Source organism: Choloepus didactylus, chromosome 18 (assembly GCF_015220235.1).
Source record: "Choloepus didactylus isolate mChoDid1 chromosome 18, mChoDid1.pri, whole genome shotgun sequence".
Lineage (NCBI taxonomy): Eukaryota > Metazoa > Chordata > Mammalia > Pilosa > Megalonychidae > Choloepus > Choloepus didactylus.
In genome coordinates, this window is record NC_051324.1 from 61,584,955 (window position 1) to 61,602,462 (window position 17,508).

The 17,508-nt window shown below is 41.4% G+C and overlaps 1 protein-coding gene across 1 annotated transcript in view; it reads right to left on the reverse strand.

Annotated features, from left to right (window-relative positions):
• The window catches only part of PRKCA (protein kinase C alpha), a 447,219-nt gene that overhangs the window by 265,521 nt on the left and 164,190 nt on the right, over positions 1 to 17,508 (reverse strand). The window contains exon 3 of the mRNA XM_037808858.1: positions 9,264 to 9,346. Coding sequence (XP_037664786.1) covers positions 9,264 to 9,346 — 83 coding nt within the window. The remainder of the gene's footprint in view (positions 1 to 9,263; positions 9,347 to 17,508) is intronic.

The window sequence follows — 17,508 nt, forward strand, 5'->3', positions numbered from 1 at the left end:
CATATACGTTACTATAACATAAGCAGTGAGCTCTAATGCAAACTACGGAATGTAGTTAATGGGGTAATTATAATAATACTCTTTCAGCAATTGTTAACAAATTTACCACACTAATGCAAATTGTTAATAATAGGCAAAACTGTGTGTGTGGAGGCTTATATGGGAACCCTATTTTCTGCATGATTTTTTTCTGTAAACCTATAACTTCTCTAATAATAATAAAAAAAAAGATCAAAAACACACTTTTTATTTGGAAGATACATCCAATCACATAGCAGAGCTCAGGGTTATTAACATTGCCAGCCATTACTATATGGCACTGTAGTCAGAGAGAGGGGAAAATCTCTACTGATCCTAGGATATTTCCTATTAGTTATATGTTGTTAAAACGAAATAAACAACAGCCCTCTGAGTTTTTCTTCTTTCTTGTAAAAGTAGTGTGCACTCATTCATCCAGCCAACAAATATTTATGAACCACTACTATGTTCCAGGAGCTGTTCTATGTAGATAGATGAGTAAGACAATGTCCTGCTCTCATGGTGCTTTCGTCTTGGGGGGAGGGGAGACCAGAGACCATTAGCAAATAACAAATAAATAATATGGTTTCAGATGGGGATAAGGGCTATGAAGTGCCTAAAGGAGGACGAGTGAGAGGAGGGATGAGGGGAGGGAGTGATCTAGAGGGGCCTCTCCAAGGAGATGACGTCTGAGCAGAGACCTGGATGCTGTGGATGAGGGCCGTGAAGATCTGGGATGAGTTTCCCACAGAAGAAGCCACCAGTGCAAAGTCCTGAGCTTGGCAGGCTCGGTCAGCGAGGCGTGCAGGAGCCACAAAGGGCCTTGCTGACCAAGCTACGAAGTTCATCTTTTATTCTGATGGTGAAGGGAGGCCACTGAAGGGTTTACATGGAGCAACACAATAGCACGATCTGCTGGATACATGCAAAGTATGGCTCGGGCTGCTGAGTAAAGGGTGTATTGTAGAAGACAAGAGCAGAGAAACCAATTGGCAAATTGTGTTTTTTCAGAGGCTATTTTGTTGGACTCTCCAAGTGTTTCGCTTCTGGATAAACAGAAGTTTACTACATAGATGAGAATATGATCTAACCTAAGCATATATCTCCAAACCTACAGTTGGCCCATGAACTAGCAGAGGAGTTTTTTCCTCTTACCTGTAAAATTATTTTTTAAATTTTCAACTTACCATTTTTATTCTTGTCTGCTAGTGCTGTACATTGTTATTTTCAATTACTAATTCTTAATGAAAAATAAATGGATTAAAGTGAATTGCCTTAATCTTTGTGCATCATTCAAACTTAGCAAATGCAAAAGAGAGCAGCCCTGCCTTTCTAATTTTAAGACCTGATGTATAAACTGCTTTTTTTCATGCTTCCCTGGTCTTTTGTGATTAATTTTAGTAACTTGAGAACGACCTGTTTAAGAACAAATGAATCATGATACAGCTTAATATCTAGAAACCTAAAATCACCCTCCTCCATAGAGAATATCATTTTCAAATATGAAATCCTCATGTTTTAAACATTTCTACCCCATGTTAACTCTACAAAGCTTCCTGCCTTGAAAAACCAAGACAGGGAGGGACAGGCTGGGGATCTGAAATTGCGCACAGCAAGCGATATGCAAATTGCCTTCTGTTTTAGGTATGTTTTATGACATGAAAAAAAAACACCTCACCCATTGTACAACAGTTTATAATCTGTGAATTTCAAAATAGATTCTTTCAACCCCATGACAATATGGAGGCCTCCCCTCTTGGAAAATTGCCGCCACCACCATGTAAGAAATCTGCATATCCTCCTGGAGAGGCCAACGTGGAGGAGAACAGAGACACCCTGACCAATATCCACAGCTAACCACCAGTGAGGTCCTCTAGTGTGACCCTCTAGAAACCCCTGCAAAATGTTAAGCAGGAGAGATGCATAATCAGATATTGTTCTACAGCTGGAGTACCACGGGATCACAGTATGAAGGATGGTCCAGAGGAGAAACCCTCCCAAGTCCATAAGACCAATTCTTAGGGCATCATGAGGCCTAAACCAAGACGGTGGCTATGAAGGTAGAGAGGAGAGGTAGTTAGAGGTGGAACCCACAATACCTGGAGACCTATGCAATGTGGGAGACAAAAAGGAAGGAGGCAACCAATATAACCCCAAAGCTTCTGGCATAGAAAATGTGTAGAGATGATAGTCTGGTGTAATTCCAGTATAGATTAGGACTATAAGAGTAAGCACTGGCTTGGTGGATAGAAGGGGTATAAGGAAAAGAGGCAAAAATGAAGAAAATAAGGACTCTGATGTCCGTGTTGAACATAACAGCCTTAATATAAGGGACTTGGACACTGTTTCCACATCAAAGATCTCTTCTGGGAAACCCTCACACAATTAAGATTATTCCAATGCCCATGGCAATGTGGAAATGCTATCACAATGACAATCTTCCTAGAACTGGCCTTTCCCTTTGGCAGTTAATTCTCAAAATGAGTATGTTTTGGAAATAGGTTGGATTATAAAAATAATTAGAATCTAATGAATGCATGACAAAAATAATTAGAACAAGTGCTCCCCCCCCCACTGTCCATCCCCCACCTGAGAGTACTAGACTCAGTGTTTGAGAGTGTTTGCACACAGCTCTAGGTACTACCTAATACAAACAGTTGTCACAGAGGGTACCCTCCCACTGCTCTATTTCTCTCAGACCCTGTTAAATGCCTATACAGAATTCCTGGTTGGTGGGTTCATTTGATTGTTGTATTTGTTTTTGGCTCTGATCTCATTGTAAATAAATAAATGTCACAGTGAACATGTTGTCTAGAAAATCCTCAGTAAATCTTCCTCCATTTTCCAGAGCCCAGGAAATGTACTACTCTGTCCACAGACTCTTCCTGAGTCTCCAACTGGAAATTTATTAAGCTGCAAAAACAGAACAAAGCCAGGATGAGGAAGGTACCAACTAATTGAATGGGACTCCAACTTCAGCTTGTAAAAAAAATGACTCACGAAAACCCAGGAACAAGTTGCTGACATGAGCCAAAAAGCTCTCGGGGCGGGCTTTCAGTTTGGGGTGAAGTCACTTGAAACAAATCTTTCCAGAAACCCTGTGTCTCAAAAGCCTGATCCTCCAGCCTCTTCAGGACAACCCACACAGGTCTCCAAGCTGTGCAGGCTCTCGGCTGGCCCCGTCAGCCCTACACTCTCCTCTTCCATGGTTCACACTGCCCATCTCCTTTGTGAGTGCTTTTTTACCAGTACAGAGGAAAGAGAACACATTTGGAATCTGAGAGACCAGGTCAAAGTTTAGTGCACCATTTACAACTGGGGTGAACTCCAGCAGAACACCTAACCACCCCTGAGCCTCAATTTTTACATTTGTACAATGGTAATAAAAAATGCATGCGTAGCACATTTACATATGTTATCCACAGAAATAATTATCTGAATGAATAATTCATGACTTCCCACTAAGGATAAGTTATTTGAAGACAAGGACCAGGTTTTTTAACCTTTGTATTCCACAGTACTTGGCACATAATAAATGCTCAAAAAACATTTAAGGATTATATATAATGAAAAAATGAGAGAAAGGAACTTGACACATAAGAGATGCTAAACACACATCAGATAATACCATAAGGATGTTACGACTTGTGCAGCACATCTTCCAGGTCTGGGCTTCCAATGATTTGAGCTCTAGGGGCAGGTTCCCGAGACCCCATTTCCCACTGTTAGCACACCATGGCTGTTACATCACTTGCATGGGTGCGGAAAAAGGAGCAAGGAATCCATCACACTAATCTTTGACCCCCAACCAGTCAAAAGGTATTGCCAAGGTCTACTATTTTGTAAACTAAATTCCAAACGGTTAAGACAACGGCTCGAAATGGCTACTGTGGAAAGTAGGAAAGTCATCAGGTGTATGTCCCCCGCCCCCCGTCCCCCACCCTCAAGGTATTATAATAATGAAGCTGTTGAAACATCTGTTGCTGGATATCAGAGAAGTTTAGTAAACCTCATGTGTAGTGAAGAATTTTCAAGTAATTCAAGACCAGAAAAAGACAACTAGAGATCAAACTAGGTTACTAGACATTCATCCACTCATAATCTCGGTTTCAACAAAGATTCTTCAAGCTTCCACTCTGTGCCAGGCCCTGTACTGGGAACTTGGTTTTCAAAGAGAAAAGAGATAAGACTTCCCATAAAGAATTTTCTCTGTAGGCAGGACTCTTAAAGAATGCAGCAATTTTTTTAAAGGCAAACCTGTGTATTAACTAAAGGAGCCTCTGGGAGTCTACATGGAGATCCCCATGTGCTCTCTGTGCTCAAAACATCTCAAAAGTCTCTTTCAGTTTTGATGTCAGGGTCCGTTTGTAAGCCTCTCTAGAAAATACTCTTTCTACTTTATCGCTGTACCTTCTTTTTGGCCTAATACAGTACTATCCACCTTAATCACGCTACTTATTCAGAACTGGCTCCACTGGGCCGTTGGCTGCTTCCCCAAACAGTCTGTCTCACCATGCTCTCCAAGGCTGACCATTTGCCAAGAGTAGAGATTTTGAAAGGAATGTGCCACTGGCCTTACAGGCTGTTCCAAAAGCAGAGTTCCCAAGATGTTTGAGTGGTGGCAGAACTATTGGATTAAGTTGTGGAGCCCCCAGGGAGCATCCCTTGGAGACACTCACCCTGGTGCACTCGTTACGATACAGAGCACTTTATTTCCAGTTACACCACACATCTCTTCTCAGCTCAAGGATGGGCCACAAAGCAAATACACAATCCTCTCTCTCCTCCATGGCCAGAACTTGGTAGGTCAAGAGAAGGGACATGATAGCAACCAAGAGTATCTCCTCTGGCTCATCAGAAAAGTGTGGCTGAGGAAAGAAGTCTTTGAGGCTATTCTGAATCCCCGGCGAGATTAATTTGGCGCAAATGTAGCAGGAGTCCCTTCCTCTGTAGGAAATGCTTCTGTGACTGTGACTCTGGTACATAACATAATCCACCCACTGAAGAGCAGAATTAGCACTGGGGGTTTTTGTTGGGTTTGGTTCCCTGAAATAACTTCTTTTTAAGGTTTCCCATGGCATTACAGCAAGTGAGGGAGGGTACCTCTGAGTGAGTGCAGACGAGGGTTTCAGAACAGCCCCAGGCTTCCTCGGGGCAATCAAGGGGGTAGATCGCTTTAGGACTTTCAGGACATCACGGGTCTAACTTAAGCTTGAGTTCTTTTCTCGGGGTCTCATGTCACCTGAGTTTGTGGTGCTGCTGGACAGCAGCCTTTGGCAAGAGATGGAAGAGAAGGATGGACGCATTTCCTCGTTCTCCCATTGGACACTCTCTCCCTGCAAGGAACTCCACAGTATTTTATTTCATCTCTTAAGGCCACTAGCACACAGTGATTATGATTACTTGCATGCTTGGCTTTTCCTTGTGATTAGGAGAAGGCTCTGGGAAGGCAGGAATGATCTTCATCTTTGCATCATTCACAGCATGACGCCCTCAAAAAATATTTAATGATGGGATGAAATGATATTTAAAGCTGAAAACTACTTTAAAGATCACTAAGTGCAACCTCCACATTTATAAATGAGAAAACTGGGATCTGGAATGGTTTTAGGGACTTGGTGGGGCAGGAATCCCAATTCCCACTCCAGGATTCTTTTTAACTACACTCTGCTGAATTTTAAATGCATATTTTTTTAGCACTTGTACCTTTTACAAATTTCAGTTGACTTTGTTGGTTTAGGAACATAAAAATGTTTTGGATATTACTGGGTTTGCTCACAAAATTGTCTTCTTTCCATATTTAATGTGAGAAAATAGAAGACGCACTAACTAAATTTATTTCTAAATTTACCTTAAATGTTTTAAGGTTTGTTATAAGTGAAACTTTGCAATGATGAATTTTAAACAATTCAGCAGTCTTTTTTATTTGCTCTGTTTCTAAGAAACCCAAAAAGAACTTAAGAATAAGAGAATTTTCAAGACTATAGTAAAGAAAAAAAAGAGCAATTTTGCTTTCTGGTCACACAGTCCTCCACAGAGCCCTGCTTTACAAATGATATAATTTTTGCTTTGTAGCAATTTGTGCAATCAGTTCCATTTTTGGTTCCAAGTGTTTACAGTCATTGCTCCCCACTTCTTCAAACAGCTCAGTTTTATGATCTTTATGGACTTAAAGACGTACCCAGACACGAAGCAAGATTTTTTGCCTTTTAACAAGTTAGTTAATTTCCTAATTTGGTGCTCTCCCAAACATTCTGGACGGCATCAGCAATCCTGTGATTCTGCATAGATAGCAGTTGGCTGTCTCCCAGTTGAGGTACAGTGAACTTATTTTCAAATCACCTGATTTCTATTCAACTGTAAGGTTCATATAAAAGAAGTGCAAAATACTGAGTGAAGAGTTGCTCTCCAAACAGGCTAGGGTCACTGGTGAAAATGCACAAGCAAATAAAAACAGAATGGCTAAACAAAAATGTGAACAAAAATGCAAGGTAAGCTTATCATCTTGCATTAAGCCTTTAAAAGATCAAACCCCCTTTCCACTTGCACTTTCTCAAATGCCCATATATCCAATTCACAGAGCAAACACTCAAAAGCTTATATTTAAATATTTGTTTAGCATTTGGATTATTTTATACATATCACATAAGAACTTTTTCTCTCCTTACAACTTTACAGATTGAAAAGGGGGGAGGTGGTACATTCAAACTTTTAAGAATAGTACTGAGGTTGGTAGGATTTCCCAAAAGTGTTGCTTCCCAGTGTTTTCTCACTTAATGCACACAGAGAAAATAGAAAGGATGAAAGGAAAGGATTAAATATGCCAATATTTGTGTTATAAATATATACATGTGCAGTATATGTATAACAAGCTAATATAGGCACATGTGTGTGTGTACACACAGGTGCACACCCATATATGTACCACACACACACATATACACACAAACTAGCAGACCCAATTCCCCAGGTTCCCTCTAGTAACGAAGGCTTCATGAACAGACACAATCTAAGATGAAAGGAGAGTGTTCTAAGAACATGGAGCAACTGTAGACCGAGGAATAAAAAGGCTGATGAAGGAAGAAAGCTGGGGAAGAACCAGCACAGTAGAACCTGCCACACCACACCACCCTGCACCCCCCCAAGTCACCCTCTCCACTATTGTGGTCAGAGCAGGAAACAAAACACCATCAGGGCAGATGATCAAAGACAGTTGAAGAAATAACAGCACTTGGGGCTCCTCTGAAAAGCAAAGCCTCACTTACCACCCCCATTCCCCAAAGTACTGTCCATGTTCTAATCCATGTCTTATTTTGGGGACTCATTTCTAAACATAGACCCATTTTGTTTCATTTTGTTTTTTGTTGTCTTATAAAACCTTGGCATCAGGATGCAGGGGATTCGTGCTGAGCAGAGCCCAGGTTGCTTTCCGAGGCCATATGCCTGGACATGCAAATTCTGTACCAACCGGAAGTCCCTTTCCAACAGCAAATCAGGAAAACGCTGCTCGTTCTGCAAGCCAGGTAATGCAGCACCTGAGCTGCCATTTCCATCTTTCCACCAGTGGCTTCTGGCTCCAGAGAGCTGCAGCGTCAGTGAATGAGTTAGCCTCCGATGTTAGGTTCTTAAGAAATCTCTCATTTTCTTTTCTTCTCTAGTCTGTGTGCATGGGGTGGTACCGAAACTCTCAGAAACATTTGGCTTTTATTCTTGAGGAACTCTTGGCACTAAATGTCTGGCAAAAACACAGATGGAGGGGGTGCTCTGAAATGGGCCTGATGATCTTTGGGGGTTTCATTCACTGAACCCAGAAGCCCTTTTTCCTCCCCAAGTTCAATGTTCCCTACACTTCTGCAGTTTCAACTACGACTGTTCCTTGATTCTTGAGGAACATCTTTGTTCAAAAGAACTTTTAACTAATCCCATCTGGTTACCATATTCTGGGTACTGCCATTCTATTTTTTAGTGTTTTTCTCTTCCTCTCATCTTGAAGACAGCAGAGCAGACATAATACTTGCGGACTTTGCAAGATTTGTAACTTCCCTTTCCTCATCTAAGAAAATGCTCTGGAATCTGCATGCTCAATCAAGGCATCATTAATTAAGCAGTTCAATGCATCTTAACATTCCTCGTGGTCTGAAAAATCCTAATTTTTAAATTTTTCAGGAAAAAAAGGCTTGGGTAGGTTTTCCCTTAAATTATATCAATTCTTCATGATCCTTCTATTCCTTTAACTAGAATTGAGGCCTGAATAGGTGCATGGCCTTGTTCATGTCCATCAATACTTTTCTAAACATATGAACAGGAACTTTCAATGCTTGCAACAGAGAACGGCTATCCTCACACCCACCGACGGCACAGCCAGACCAGCCCCCCGGATACTCAATACATGATGGCACCCGGGTTATTTATGCCTGTCTTCAATATGCCTCAGTCTCTCCCTCTAAAAAATAAGGTTAACCTAAGCAAATCTTTATCACCTTCTCCAGCTCTATAATTCTATGGTCTTAAAACTTATTCAAAAAGGCTAGAACATGAAAATCCTACCACCCCAACTCACCTCTGTGTCTTAAAACCATAATGCTTCTTTAAACACTACCCCAGTGCAGTAAAAATTGGCCTGTTTGTGCTTTCCTAAGACTTATTTGCAGATTTGGTGCAAGAAGTAAAATTATCCTGCACGCAGATGGAAGACAATTCTCATGTACCAAGTGCAGAAAGTCCTAATCACAGGTCTCTTAACTCCAGAGACCAACAGGCAATTTTATCCTTGGAAAAGAATGCACAATCTTTTGTGCATCAGACAGGACTGGCCAGTTGGTCTGAAACGTAGCTGGCCTGGGCCCCCGAACTTCTGACGGGTTCCTGCAAGGCAACTGTGTAGTAGATTGCCCTGAACCTTCAGAGTCTGGCCTCGCTCTGGGTAGGAACAGTCAGAAATGAATTGAATTGAGCTATTGCAGTATTTGCAGTCAGTGTCAGAAGTTACTGAAGCCATTGCAGTCTTTACGTGGCCACCGTGGCAGAATAAAAGCCAACGAGAAATTCTCCCCGATCCCTAAGCAGTCTTGCCAGGACTCACAAGGACTAAAATCTGCTCATTAGTGCAAGCCAAAGTTATATCAGACTAACTGAGAAGTCTTCCCATTAACAGCATGTGCCAGAACAACAAGTGTACAGACATTTAAAAAATTCAGGATCAGAAATCTGCATTAACATCCAATAATGGTTCCCAAACTACTTACATCAGTATCTGGCCCCTTATCCGCACCCGGACAAGAAAAAGTAACAAATTCATGGCACCTCTTGTGGACCACAAAACAGCAAACTGGTGGAGAGAGAAAAACAAACAAAAAACTAAAATTAGAATGGTTGAGATTTAATATACAAGCTTTGTTTTCAAACCGAGCTATCTGTGTTAGAAGTCAATTTAATTTCTCTACAGACAGACTCTTATAAACAGTAATCCGAAGGTATTTCATTCAAGACCCGGCAACATTTGGTATCAACTGAACTTAAAGAAAACAGAATCACAATATGTCAGTACTGGCAGGGGCCACAGAGACCCAAACTGCAGCTTGTGGCTTCTGAAGATGAAGGAGGGATGGGTCAGAGATGGTAAGACACGCCCCAAGGGACAAACCAGGAATTAAAATGTAAAGTTCTTTGCACTGTCCTGTATTGCTGCACACCCACACACATGCACATGCATATAAATATATATATAGATGTTACACTCTGTGGGTAGAATAAAATATAAATGCAAACTGAATTACTGATTATAAATGGGTATTCACAAATGTGGGTGGCAGGCCTAACTCTGCAGGATTTGAACTTAAGGAACTCATGAAGATATCAACCCAATCTACAGAAAATGACCCTATGAAATTAAAAGAAAAAAAAAAGAAAAGGGAAAACACTACCACCTTCTTGTATTCATCTTTCAGATGCTGTCACAAGTTGTGGGAGTCCATGCAAATCTAGAAAATCTAATACACGGCAAGTATTTTCTACACTCAACATGGTTTTGACAACCAACATCTTTAATTGTTAGCTATAAAATTTAATAAGTAATCCTGTAAGAGTTTTTATGGATACAAAAAAAAAAAAATGACCTAGTCCATTCCTGAAAGTTTGAAGTCTAGTTGTGGAGATTTGTAAACAATCAGAAGCTATACACACACACACACACACACACACACACACACAAAACATAGATAATCTATTATGTATTAGAATATATTATAATTATATAAACATATACTTATAATTATATATTATATGATAACTATAACTTATTACAAATTGTAATTGTAATTTATAATATATGCAATGTATTATATATATAAAGAAAAGCAGCTCCAAAGGGCATTATGAACTACTTCATTATTCTTCATTGAATAACAAAATGCCATAAAACAACATATCCTCAGAAACGGTGAATAAGTCTTCACTGCAAAAGGAAGGATAGAATTTTCCAATCTCTTGGCTCATGTGCTTTCTTCTCCTACCACCGCTGATACTGGAGACTCCCTGTGCAGGTGTCAGCAGAGGAAGACGACTGCGGAGAGACGGCAGGTGCGCTGGCCGCCGAGGATCCAAGAGAGATGAGCCAAGTACCAAGAGAATGCTTAGGGGGCTTTGAATGGCCAGTAATAAATTCTGAATTCTTTTTCTTTAAACTTTTAATTTTGAAATAATTTCAAACTTTTTGGACAGTTACCAAAAGAATACAAACTCCATACAGAGAACTCCAACATACCCCCCACCCCAGATACCCAGATCCATCAACTTTAACTCTTTGTCACATTTGCCATATCATTCACTCTCTCTCCTTCCCTCCCTCCCTTTCTATTTTCTGCACACTTGAGAGTACGTTAGGTACATCATGCTCCTCAAATACAATATTTACATGTACATGTCCTAAGAACAAGGATATTCACTTACGTAACTACCTTAAGCACAGTTATTACGTTCCAGAAATTTAACATTGATATAAAGCTTAGTCTGTATTCCAATTTTTTCATATGTCCCAATAATGTCCTTTTGAGCCTTTTTGCCTCCATTATCAGATCAGGTCCAGGATCGTGTATTACATTTAATTGTCATTGTCTCTTTAGTTGCTCTTTTATTTTAATTGTGGAAGCATGTATGCAATATAAACTTTCCCCAGTCAACCATTCCCAAGCACACCATTCAGTGGGAATTATCACATGCACAGCGTTGCGGTACCCTCACCACCTTCCATTCTCAGAACTTTTTCATCCCCCGAAAAAGAAACCCTACCCCCATTACGCATTAACTCCCCATTTCCCTACACTCCCCTTCTGGTAATCCTTAATCTACTTTCTGTCTCTGAGAGTACATATTCTAGTTATTTCATATAAGTAGAATCATACAATATCAGTCCCTTTGTGTCAGACTTATTTCACTCAACATGAGGTTTTCAAGGTTCATCCATATGATGTATCAGAGAACTTCACTCCTTTTTTAAGGCTGAGTGATATTCCATTGTATGCATATACTGCATTTTACTCACCTGCTGATGAACGTTTGGGTTGTCTCCACCTTTTGGTTATTGTAAATAATGCTGCTATGAACACTGGTGTACAGGTATCTGTCCGAGTCCCTGCTTTCCATTCTTTGGGGGTATATACCTAGAAGTGGGAATTCCAGGTCATAGGGCAGTTCTGGGTTTAAGTTTCTGCGCCAAACTCTTTTCCACGGTTCCTTCCAGGAAACAAGGCTTCCTGTTTCTCCACATCTTCACAAGCACTTACTTCCCATTTTTTGGAATAACAGCCATCCTAGTGCATGTGAAGTGGGAGAAATTCAGAATACCTTTGATAAGCACTGGAAACCACTGGAAGTTTTTGAATCAAGTGATGATTTGGATGAAAACAGTGCGTTAGAAGATAAATGGTGGTGATAGGAAGAATTTGAAGGAAGCGATTTGGGACTATATGGCCCAGTTAGAAGCCTCTGGCTACGCAGATAATTTCCCATCATTATTCAGGCTGCTAAGGAAGGGAAAGTACTAAATGCCACAGACGCCACAGAAGAAGAACTGATGGGACTTGCCAACTGACCACAGATATCGTCTACTGAGCACCCTGCTATGTGCCGGGTGCTTTGCTGGGTCCTTGTACATTCATCATCCAATTGAATCCTCATAATGACACTACTCAATACTCATCAATACCCATGTTTCATGGGAAGGTAAACACTGCACTGATTGCAGCGTCCAGCATGTAGCAGACACATGGTGAATACCTGTGGGTGGGAGGAGGAAGGCAGGCAGGGAGGACAGACGAATGGATAGACAGATGGACTGACGAAGAGCTGAAGGAATCGCCTAAGGCCATACACCTGCTAGACAGTAGCACCAAGATCATACTACATTTGTTTGCCTCCACAGCTGCCTTTCCTTTCACTGTGTCATATCTACTGACAAGACATCAGGACCAAGAAGGATATTAGAGCTGACACCAAGATTTTACACAGGTGTTAACAGGAGAATGGGTACAAGACTAATATATTTTTATATATGTGTATGTGTATATATGTGCACGTGTGTGTATAAGTATATATATGCTTAATGCTTGCAGGTCTCCACAACTAGTCTTTAAACTTTTCATGGAAGGATTAGGTCATTTATTTTTGTAACCTCCACACTGTACTATCCATACAAATCTCTTAAGAGATTACTTATGAGTTTCTTCTAACTAACAATGGAAGTCTTTTATTTATTTGCATATATATGAAGCCCAGAAGATGAAGACATGGCTATGCTATGCCATGTGCCATGTTAGGGAAGTAGGCTCAGGACTGATTCATTGTTTTCTTTCAAGTTGATCATAACATAATAAAAGACATATTTTTCAAACAAGAAAATGCAGGCTTGGAATTGAGTAAGCAGCAAGAAGGCCAGATGTGGAATCCATTTATAGACAGGGGATAATTCAGATCTCTTAATTGATGGGTTCTGGATGGCCACCCGCCCGCCTCACCTGTCGGGGGCAGGAGGAGTGAGTGTGAAGCAACAGAGAAAAGAGCCTCCCGGCTGCCCCAGGGACAGGGGGTGGGGGTGTGAGACAAGGCCAAGGTCAGTGCTGAGCTCCTGCAAGCTCTTGGAGAAGCAGCCTTTCCACCATGTTTCTGCTCAGAGCCTCTTGGTTGCAAAACTCTCTATGGACGGATAATAAAGCAGCACAGCAATGACACAAATTAATCTGGTCTGCTCGTCTCCCCAGGCACAAAGTCATCTTTCATTCACTGGAATTAGAAAGATGAATTACTAAGGTAAAAGGGTCGCAAGAGCATTATTTCCTCATCATAGCTTATTATGGATGCTGTGTTTTGACAGAAAAATAAGCATCCGATTCTCTACTTAATCTTTCTAACATTCAGGTACTCCATCTGTTTTTTTGTTTTTTCTTTTTAAACCATCTCTGCATTCAGGCCAACACTGTTAAGAAAACCCATATTTATCAAGTCCTTTTAGAAGGAAATTATTTCTCCTTTGGTATCTATTCTTTCACCCCATTTACATATTGATGCAATTATATACCTTGAGCTGCAGGTATTTCTATTGTGCACCTCAAAAAAGCTCTTATGTCAAATTTTACCCTCGGAAGAACCAGGCCCTCACTGAACAGTATAACTGGCGGGAGCAGCAAAAAAGTCCTGTCTACCCCCTAATTACCTTCTTTAACCTGCCTTATCAGCCCCCTCTCCTCCTAACTCATGAGAAAGTCTCTCATCTAGAAATAAATGGATTCACCCAACGGGAGATGGAGGGAAGGGTCATGGGCTTCCAGAGATGTGAGTAACCTGAGGGATAAAGACCTGCTGGGCTGTCCAAAGACTGGAGAGTCAGAGTGCACGGTCTCCAAAGGAAGAAGACATAGAACATGCCTGTACCTGGGAGACCCTGGCTATGCTGAAAAGCCTGGTTCCCACCCCGGTGACCCCTCCCAGCTCCAGTGAGGGGAGCCGAGGGGGGCTCGGAGGTGGACTGACGCCAGCTGGGTGCAGCGCTCACCTGCAAAACCTGCCCCAGAAAATGGGGCATCACAGGAGACCAAAGTCAGTGACAGCTGGCCCTGACCTCCACTTTCAATTTCCAAGCAAAATTGGATAACATGCATTTTGTAAGACAAGATAATGCAAATATTGGAAAAGCCTTGCTAGTGTAGTTAGAGAGGAAAGGACTGGCTAAATGAAAGAAGAGAATGTATTGCGTTTACCTGGAAACACGGGCTTTTCTCTGGCTGAACATGAGGAGCTATTCTTTGGTCTCCTTTTCATTTGGAATTCTAAAGGTCTTCATCTCACCATAACATGTGATGTAAAAGGAACTGGGGGGAGTGGGGTGGACAAACTGATGCCTCTCACATAGGTGACCTTCAATAAATATTTGCTTGACCTTGGCAGGCAGGAGGGGAACTTAGAGGCGGCAGCCGTTCAGATGGAGAGGAAGTGAACACGCGGTCATGGCCAATTCCTCAGCCTCCACATTTGTCCTGGGGTGAGACCCTTGGTGTTTAAAGGAGCCTGTGCCCAAGCAAGCACAGGCTGCCCAATAAAGACTTTGAGATGAAGCCTCAGTATTCAAAGACTTTGGGTCACCTCTGCTTATATAACCAAATGAGAGGTTTTAAAATACGAAGCTATCCTGCAGCTTAAAGTCACAAAGCAAAGCTTCATTCAATTATTTTCTAAGCCCTAAATCATTTTCCTCTAATCCTTTACATGATATGCTTATGTTGCCCAACAGTGATGGATGACACATGAAATGCACAAATCACACAGAGCAAATGATATGGGGGAGACAAAAAATAATAAAGACCCCAGGCACGGCCCAGTAACAATTCTGAACATTACCTGGCCTTGAAATTGAGAATGCTCAGGCTACTGAGCCACGCCACTCACTAATCTTACTTATAGAAATAAGAAAACTAAATGGAAATTAAGTAGAAACTTATTGAACTGTGATGTTTGCTTCAAGAACTCCTAAAAATTATATATAAAAAAAAGAGGTACATTGCTATTTTGATGCTAAAAGTGGTCCTCAACCATGCTCAACAGTTTAAACAAAAACGAGCAAAGGGTAGGCTGAAAGCCAAACATTCAGTGTGGGAGAAACCATGTCCCCTTCTGCTGCTGCACCGCCCAGGAGTTTGATAAGAGCTAATTTAACCAAGTGTCTCGGCCCAGCAGACACTTATGGGGACCCAAAAGTACTTCGTCTCCTTGTCAAAAGTCATCATCAAGCAGATGGATGGCTGGGGGCTCTTGATTCTAGACAATGTTTCCTAGCATCATCTTGGGGAAATGTTAAGTCCAGAGACATTTTTCATATTCCATTCATACATATGGCTTTTCCAAAAGAAATAAAAGAAAAAGGAAACCAACTTGGTGAACAGATCAGATGCTACAGAAAAGGGAATCAGCAGCAGCAAAGTGCTTCCTGGTGAGTGATGCAAGAAGACCTCCTTAGGGGAAATACCTGAAGCTGTCGAACCGCAACCCAGTAGCCTTGATTCTTGAAGATGACTGTATAACTATGTCGCTTACACAGTGTGATTGTGTGATTGTGAAAACCTTGTGGCTCACACTCCCTTTATCCAGTGTATGGACAGATGAGTAGAAAAAACAGGGACAAAAATTAAATGAAAAATAGGATGGGAGGGAGGCGTAGAGAGAAGTGGAAGCTAGTGAGTCCCCTGGAACAACTAACGAACAACCAGGAACAACTAGTAAATAATCTGGAATAACTGCCCCCTACCCCCACAGCCCGAACTGCAAAGCCTCGCAGTGCTAGAGAGCAGCACTCTCCGAGCAAGCAAATATAGCTCAGACCAGCTCCAACTGGGGTTTTAATTAACAAACATGGACTGCTCAATACAAGATATGAATCCCCAGCAAGCAGACAGAGGCTTTTGGTGACGACTGACATTGGAGAGCCAGAGGGTGGCCGTGGACTGTCCCTGAAGGGGGATTTCTGTTTCTTTTTCAACTCAGTGGAGAAAGCCTCAGCCATTTTCAGTTCCCAACACTCTGAACCCAGATAAGGGGGGAGATAACACAGTCAGAGAGACTATTCAAATGCTAATGACCTCTCCCTAAGGGGGTCTATCTTCCCTAACAGAAAAGAGGTGGGGCCCAGCTCTACTACCCACCTTCCATTCACAACCAGACCCCAGAGCCTGGGGGAAAACAGCCACAGGCCACACCTTACACATGTCTGGAGCTACAGGCTGACAGGCACCACCTGCTGGGCAGAAAAGCACAGTGACTTGAGGCCTCACAGGGTGTATCAATCTTCTAAGACACCCTCAGGGAAACCAGATACTATTCCCTCCTTCCAAGACCTGAGCCCATTCTGGTCTGGGAAAACCTGATTGGGGTAAACAAGGAAACCAGATGCCTAGACAACAGAAAACTGTAACCTACACTAAGAAAAAACAAAGTTATGGCCCAGTCAAAGGAACAAACTTACACTTCAACTGAGATATAGGAATTTAAACAACTAATGCTAAATCAATTCAAAAAGTTTAAGGAAGATATGGTAAAAGACATGAAGCGTATAATGAATACACTGGGCATACATAAGGTAGAAATCCAGAGTTCGAAAAAACAACTGCCAGATTCTGTGGAAATGAAAGGCAAAACACAAGAGATGAAAGACACAATGGAGACATACAACAGCAGATCTCAAGAGGCAGAAGAAAACACTCAGGAACTGGAGAACAAGACACCTGAAAGCCTACACACAAAAGAATAGATAGAGAAAAGAATGGAAAAATATAAGCAATGTCTCCGGGAACTGAATGATTACACAAAATGCATGAATGTACATGTCATGGGTGTCCCAGAAGGAGAAAAGAAGGGAAAAGGGGCAGAAGCAATAATAGAGGAAATAATCAATGAAAATTTCTCATCTCTTATGAGACACAAAATTACAGATCCAAGAAATGCAGCATACCCCAAATAGAATAGATCTGAATAGGCCTATGCCAAGACACTTAATAATAAAATTATCAAACGTCAAAGATAAAGAGAGAATTCTGAAAGCGGCAAGAGAAAAGCGATCCATCACATACAAAGGAAGCTTGATAAGACTATGTGCAGATTTCTCAACAGAAACCATGGAGGCAAGAAGGAAGTGGGGTGATATATTTAAGATACTGAAAGAAAAAAACCACCAACCAAGAATCCTGCATCCAGCAAAACTGCCCTTCAAATATGAGCAAGAGTTTAAAATATTCTCTGACAAACAGACAATAACAGAGTTTGTGAACAAGGTACCTGCTCTACAGGAAACACTGAAGGGAGCACTACAGACCAAAAGGAAAAGACAGGAATGAGATGTTTGGAACACAATTTTGGGAGATAATAGCACAGCAATGTGGGTACACTGAACAAAGATGACTGCGAGTGTGGTTGAAAGAGGAAGGTTAGGAGCATATGGGACACCAGAAGGAA